The sequence below is a fragment of the Aegilops tauschii genome, chromosome 3, assembly GCF_002575655.3.
Source record: "Aegilops tauschii subsp. strangulata cultivar AL8/78 chromosome 3, Aet v6.0, whole genome shotgun sequence".
NCBI classification, from domain to species: domain Eukaryota; kingdom Viridiplantae; phylum Streptophyta; class Magnoliopsida; order Poales; family Poaceae; genus Aegilops; species Aegilops tauschii.
Genome location: NC_053037.3, coordinates 84,306,977 through 84,314,086, shown reverse-complemented (window position 1 = coordinate 84,314,086; position 7,110 = coordinate 84,306,977). Strand labels below are relative to the sequence as shown.

Sequence of the window (7,110 nt, the reverse complement as noted above, 5' to 3'; positions counted from 1 at the left end):
GCCACTGTCACAACAAGCATATGATCAGTTCAATACACTGCAAGCTTATTGCATGAAAGGCAAAATAGTCAAGCATTTGATCTTTGGACATACCCATGGACTAAAAAGCAATTCCTCCCTATGAACATGTACAAGTTGTTGATTGGTAATGTTCAGAAACATCATATCTTCCCAAAGCTCTGGAAAACCTCATGCAGACCGAGACATAAGATCTTTTCTTGTTGATTTTTCGTGATAGAGTGAATACCAGGAATCTGCTACACCGAAAATCTATGTACCTGAAGAATTATGGTTGTGCTTTATGCAATGAGAACACTGAGGAAACCTCCATTCATCTATTCTGGAACTGTCCATTCACAGTCCACTGCTGGGACCTCATTACACCACTCAAGAATAGAGGCATATCAGTATTTTATGAGATTCAAAATGCATGCACAGAACTGCCAGTAGACATTGCACTGGATATCGTCATCATGGCATGCTGGGCTACTTGGGGTGTCAGAAATGATAAAATCTCCAGGTCTGCTCCCGCCCACCACCAAGGGTGGATTCACTACCTTAAGGAAGGCTTTTGACTACTCAGATCAGAGCTAACCCAGCGAAAGCAAGCGAGTTCAAAGATTGGATTGATTCAAACATAGTTTTGTAATATGATGATTTACATCCCTAGATAAGGTGTTGGCTAGGTTATGCTCATTTGTACTTTTTCTTGTACCTTCTACCTTGTTAATTAATAAAAATACCATAGAACAATTGTCCTACGGTTTCATGTAAAAAAATGTGTGTAATTTTTCAGAATCTTTTGAAATCTTAAATTTTGAATTACTTGAATTTTGTGCTCCATGGAGCTCGAGCTCCATTAGCAATTTCCTTTTTTTATCCCCTCTTTTGTCTTTTCTTATTGAGAATACTCAACTAAAAAACATTTCTTTACCCAATTTAATCAAGCCTGTGTCATATTTCACCCTCCTTAACATGTCCTGTCGAGTTAGTCCCACGTGTCGGTTCAAACATGGCGTGCCTTAAGATCAACCTAAATGTGTAAGGCTCACGATAACCTGTAGAAATCCGGAGGAGAATGCTGGTAAAAAGGCTGGAGAAGAAACGCCGGCTTGAAATGGGTAAAATAACTGAAAGAACTTTCTTTTTGCGCAAAAAATAAACTCAAAGGAACTTTCTCCGCCCTGTTTGTATACATACTAGAAAGAAAAAGAAGTTGTTATTTTTTTGACAAGGAAAAGAAGTGGTTATTGTTAGGACAAGCAAGCTCCTTTGTGCCCGGTTGCTTTTGCTAAGATGGAACGATGCGCGCGTTTTCACATCCCCAAAACTCCCTTTTGATCATTGCTCTCTTGAAACCGCGGGTTGCGTGAGCGCCAAGCCCTCCTCCCAAACCTTTTCCCCTGCCCCGAGAGCAAACAAGCGTCGGGCCGAGGACCCTGAACCCACCCATCGCACGGCAAAACATCAGGAATTTTTCGGCAGGGAAATGGATGCTACCATACCGTAGATAGAACCCGGGGATGCTCCTGTTCCTGCCTGGGTTCAGAAGCCTGAACACGTACTACGATCTCCGTGGAATCGCATGTGCCCAGCTGAAAGTTTTGTCCACCGTTTCTGTTAAGAGACGAGGGGGAAGGGGAGGGAAGAGACGACGGGGACGCTGACGGGCGCGGAGCGGCCCGACATGGGGCGGCGGGGTCGTTTTCTCCGGCGAGCGAAAGGGAAAGGAGCCAGCCTGCCACCCCCGAAGCCGGTCTGGTCTGATCGGAATGACCGCGGCGCGGCCCCAGACAGCGAGGTGACTGGCGGGAAAGGGGGCAAAAGGGACGAAAACGACCTCCCGTCCGAGCTTATCAGCTCAAGCAAAGGAAAAGGGGAATTGAAACAACAGCAGCATCAACATGGCCTTCAGGCTTCAGCACCACAAGTCCACAACAATCATTCCTTCAGCACAGTACAATTATTTTGATGATACCAGTCACCATGGTCGACACCCGGTGATCCGATCTCAACCCAACCCAAGCCAGTCAGGTGCCACATGGCCCCACCTGGTCTGGTCCCATTTTGAATGACCAGTCCAATCCATTTGGCATCACAGTGGCATGGGGTTATAGCATGTTCACTTCACTGGTAAAGCTCAAGCATGCACCATACATCCAAATTAATATGAACAAGGTGGGCACATTTCATAGTCTACTAGCATAAAAATGAACTTCAAACAAAAACCATCACTTGACACAAAAATAAACTCTACCAAGGCAAAGCCAAAGGCCTTGCTTGCGGCATCACAGGCGACCTCGCTACGACGGGTGCGCGCGCGCAACAGCAGAGAACGCCGGGTTTCTGCAAGCTTGGTCTTATTCATCAAGAGACAAACAAACAAACTATATGCAGTAGTAGAGGTGTATATTTCAAGCTCCCAGTACTTTCACCATCACCATCTTCTATATGTAGTAGTGGTAGTAGAGACTATAGTGGTGCTGCTACAGACGAGTAATGAAACCAACAACTTTTCACGACCCAAGAGCATCAAGTAAACCCAAAGTAGTAAGTAACCGATAGCTGTACACGTTCCTATCTCCTCGGCAGAGCAAAGCCGCCTCCTCCTTTCAGGCGGCACCGTCCGTAAGGGCCACGCAGTATGCCTCACCGGGCAGATCTGGGTGCTGCGAGCAACAGAAATGAGTTCAGCGAATCAACATGGCTGATAGTGCACGCACGGCATGAGATGACAGCTGCGGAGCATGAAAATCATGTCGAAAACGACCGAGCACATGCACATACCTATGTTCACAGCCTCGGAGTTCTTCATCAGGCGGACGCGTTGGCAGGCTTCCTCAAACATCCTGCGTAAGCATCCACAGGTTAGGAAGTTAGGAATGTGTCGGTGTAACAAGTTCGTCGAGAACACTTCTCGTCATCTTCGGTTTCGAGTGGTTCGTTGCGAACCAACCGAGATAAAAGATAACGAAGAACTTGACGAGGGCCAGGCCGCCAAACTATCTGGAACCCACACAAAGCAGTAACCACACTTCCTAGAAGGGTCAAGAAACTATTGAAGGGTGCACAGTGAATTATACTAGTGGAGAACAAAACTAGAAAGGAAACCTTATCCCTAGTAGCCTATATCTTAACAAAGTTACAAAGCGGATTCTTTTTTGGTTAGACATAGGCTGATGGATAGGCATCATGGTCTGCCCTGTTACTGGAAAGAAGCTGGACATCAAAGTTTGCTTATAATATGCTAATGTATAGCATACAAATAGTAGTAATGCACTACAAGGCGCAAGAATAACCGAGAAAGAACCAAACATCCAATTCTTATAACTGACCCACACAGGGTCAATTCCTCTGGATGTGACATGAGCTCAAAAACAGAGATGTAAGTAAATCAGGCAGAGTATATTCGTTTGCTTCGATTATCCATGCTCCACTAGGTGAATTTCAGATTAACTTGAGGGGATAAAAGGACAGCTTATGTTCATTTTTGAAATGGTATTCAGTTGGTTCCCAAATCACTTTGCTCAAGGTCTGCCATATTCTTACAAGCTACAATAACATCGCAGTTAGATAAACGCGGACGGAATCAGCGAAGCAATTAATCTGTTCAAATCTAATGCTACAGAGTACAGACCCACGCAATGCACTGTGTTAGTGCCAACAACCAACAACATCTCCTGGGGATCTCATTATTATGTATGAAAAATCAATCTCTTGCTATGAACCGCAAGCAAAGCAACCTTGGTGTTTGCTAACCAAACCGTAAAGCATCAGTTCATGACAACCATGTCCGTTGCAGATCTCAAGCAAGCAACCAATCTAATTCGTAACAAAAACCACTTGTAAAAGTACTACGGGATATGGCCAATTCACCCACATCAAGGATATCCAATTTGATCAGTCCAAGAGCCTGACAAACAAATTAATTAACCCAGTCCAAACAATCATCCAAGCACATAGCAGAAATTTGCAACAGGACACCAACTTTGCATAAGTAAAGAAACGAAATCAAGGTTAAAGGAGAGGAGGATGGCGCAAGGAGCTCACTTCCAGGGGACGTCGCCGACGAGCATCCAGTCGCCGTCCTTGTCCTCGTAGGTGGGCACGTACTCCGTCCCGTTCACCGCGTCCACCAGCTTCATCTCGTCGTTGGCGAACTTCCCTGCGCACACCCAGCACATCGTCAGTTCAGTTGAGAACATGAAGCCGGCAAGCATGAGCAGGGGCCGGAGGCGGGGAGGGGTCGATTGAGGCACTCACTGATGGTGAAGTGGGAGCAGAACTTGCCCTGGAGCGCGCGGAGGAGCTGGTCGTAGCCGGCGTAGTCCCGCAGGTTCACCTTGCGCAGGTACGGCGCGCCGTCGACGGCCACCTTGACGAACTTGGCCGGCGCGCAGGCCGCCCTGGTGGACCCGGCGGCGACGTTCTCGAGCGCGTTCTTGCGGAACGACCTCACCGGCGGCCAGCCCACCACCCGCGCCCTGAGAAAGCCAAACAAAGACAAGGGAAACCCCGGGTCAGGTCAATCCCAACCCAACGAACTCCTGCGCAGTTCGCCGCAAGAAAGAAAGCCTTTTTTTACGGGGAACGGACAGAGGGGGACGGAGAGTGGCGCGTACTTGGGGGCCGGCGGAGCCTCGGCGAGGAGGGAGGAGCGGTCGGCGAGGGAGCAGGAGGAGGAGGAGGAGGCGCCGCGCTTGCGGTCGGGGTCGCCGGGGAGGCGCAGGGTGAGCGTGAGCGCGGTGTCCTCGAAGTCGAGCCCGGACGCCGCCGAGGACTCCGTGGAGCTCCGCTCCGTCTCCGCCGACATGGCCACCGGCTTCGTCGCCCTCGTCGTCAGCCTCTCTCGAGTCTCGAGCTCTGCGTCGGAGGTGGCTGCGTCGTCGTCTTCTTGTGCTGCTGCGGCTGCTGCGAATGCTGCCTCTGGTCCAGCTTTGTGCGGTCCGGGGAGGCGGCAGGTTGGTTATAGACAGACCAGGCGGGCGGGCGGGCGCTGCCCGCCACCGGTCACCGGCGGTCAACGGTCACGTCGCCCGGCTTTACGCACCGCGCCGTATTTCCACTCACACCCCCGCCCCCTTCCTCCGCCAGGACTCATCCACGATAACGCAGAAGCGCGAGGGGCGGAGCGCGAAAGGGGCAGGGGGTCGGCTTTCCCGAAACGGAACGGAAAGCGGACAGTGGCGGCACGGCGGGCCGCGCGGGCGGGTGGGCCCGGGCTGCCGGTTGGGCGACCTGCAGCGGCCCGCGGAACCGGCGGGCGGCGGGGCCCGCCGTGCCTTGCGCTGCACGGCCGGCCGCGCGATCGCCAGCGGACGGCGCGCGGGGCAGGAGGCGTCGCTCGAGGACGGAACTGTTGGGCGCGTCGTGTCATCGGCGCACGCACGTACGTACGGTTGCGCCGTCGGGCTCAGCCAACATGGATCCGTGCTGCCGGTGGGTCGCGCCGATGGATTGCAACCAAATCTTGCGCGGGAGGTTTGTTCCCGGATGACACGCCACCTTGCTTCGATTGGTTTTGGCCAGGGGTGATAAATGGTTCCAAGGTTTTATTTCTAGAAACACAACATGCTTTGTAGACTATTACCATTTTTTGAAAAACTTCCTATCTACTTCGTCTTCAATCACAACAGTACATCGACCACAAGAAATAATAAAAACTACATCCAAATGCATAGACCATCTAGCGACGACTACACGAAACGAAGCAAGCCGAAGACGCGTCGCTGTCATCACCTCTCTCTCGTCAGAGCAGCGCACCGTGTGAAGACTTCTAAAAGACTGGGGTGGCGGATTTTGGGATTGACAAAGTTATTGGGGACACCTAATCAAGTAAATCATTAATCGACATGTCATATCACTGAAAGAATAGTGACGGCAATTGGTAATTGGCATTCTCGTTTGAAGACCGAGATATATAGTGTCATGTCATGTTCACAGGAAAGCTTTGAATTGGTGAAATATTGTTTTAAAAGGGGTGAAGTATATGTGTTATAAACTTTTAAAAAAAATCATGTATTCACTCGCCTACGAGCATCCCTACTCGAGATGTATATACTCCACATAGTAACCCTTAACTACTCTCAGTGTGCGGAGGCGTGTCAAAAGAGAGCACCACGTCCCGCCTTCATCTTTGGTAGAAGAGTGTCGCAAGATCAAGCTCATTACTTGCCCTTAGGAAGATCAAGGATTTGGTTACCAAATCGTCTTTTCTATCTCAGGGGACGGAAGTCGCGCCGCAATAAACACATCTCGTTCAATTAATGTCACTAAGAAATAGTTCAATAGATCGTCACCCATACTCTTTCCCAACTTATTTTCACCCGATCCATTGCTGAAATACTCTTTCAACATTCGTCGTCGCCAGCGGTAAGATCAATACCAATTTGATGAGTAAGTATACCACTTCTAGTTCTACACAATCAAAGCAAGGTGCTTGGTCAATGTAGGCTATGGAGCAAACTAAAGTTGCGCATCGGTCCACGTCGATACACTAATGGTGTCTTGTAAGACCAGATCGAAGAGGATCACAATTGCTTTCCAGGTTGTCTTAGGTTTTCTGGATACAAGACTGAAGTGGGTATCTGAGTTATTCATGAGCACGAGTAAATCTTGGGATGAGAATTTGGTGAAGCATATCTTCTATCCACATGACGCTGATGAGATTCTAAAGATTCGTATTCATGGCCATGGGGAGGGAGTCTTTGTTGCGTGGAATTACGAGAACAATGGTATATTTTCTGTTAAAAGTGCATACAATTTTGCGCTTAAATTGAAAGAGAGTCCAGATACCTTTGGTCAATCTAGTGTCGAACCAGAGGGGGAAAGGAGCATATGGCGGTTAATCTGGAAGGCTAATATTCCTCATAAGATTAGAATTTTTGCGTAGCGAGCTGCTACGAATAGTTTGGCAGTCTAGTTGAATAGAGTTAAACACCATCAGACTAATTCAGGTACGTGCACTATTTGTGGGGTGGAAGATGAAAGCACTTTTCATGCTCTGGTGAGGTGTCCTAAAGCTCGTGCTCTGCGGTTCGCCTTGAGAGACTCTTGGAATTTTCCGGATGAAGAGTTTTTCAAATGCTCGGGTCCAGACTGGCTTTTGAG

General features: G+C 49.1%; 1 protein-coding gene across 1 annotated transcript; it reads right to left on the bottom strand.

The window, feature by feature from the left end:
• Window positions 1–2,392: 2,392 nt before the first annotated feature.
• LOC109739173 (auxin-responsive protein IAA1) lies at window positions 2,393–5,150 on the bottom strand. Its single transcript, XM_020298258.4, has 5 exons — window positions 4,623–5,150; window positions 4,264–4,484; window positions 4,051–4,165; window positions 2,788–2,849; window positions 2,393–2,669 (listed from the first exon to the last, which is right to left on the bottom strand). Exons 1-5 carry the CDS (start codon window positions 4,811–4,813, stop codon window positions 2,650–2,652), a joined length of 609 nt encoding a protein of 202 aa, XP_020153847.1. The 5' UTR covers window positions 4,814–5,150; the 3' UTR covers window positions 2,393–2,649.
• Window positions 5,151–7,110: the final 1,960 nt, after the last annotated feature.

What these genes read in the sequence shown, in the direction of transcription:
- LOC109739173 (XM_020298258.4), bottom strand. Translation starts at nt 4,813, where the DNA reads ATGTCGGCGGAGACGGAGCGGAGCTCCACGGAGTCCTCGGCGGCGTCC. An exon ending in CTGCTCCCACTTCACCATCA is followed by an intron (nt 4,166 to 4,263) that starts GTGAGTGCCTCA and finishes GGGTGTGCGCAG; the next exon opens with GGAAGTTCGCCAACGACGAG. An exon ending in GTCGGCGACGTCCCCTGGAA is followed by an intron (nt 2,850 to 4,050) that starts GTGAGCTCCTTG and finishes ATGCTTACGCAG; the next exon opens with GATGTTTGAGGAAGCCTGCC.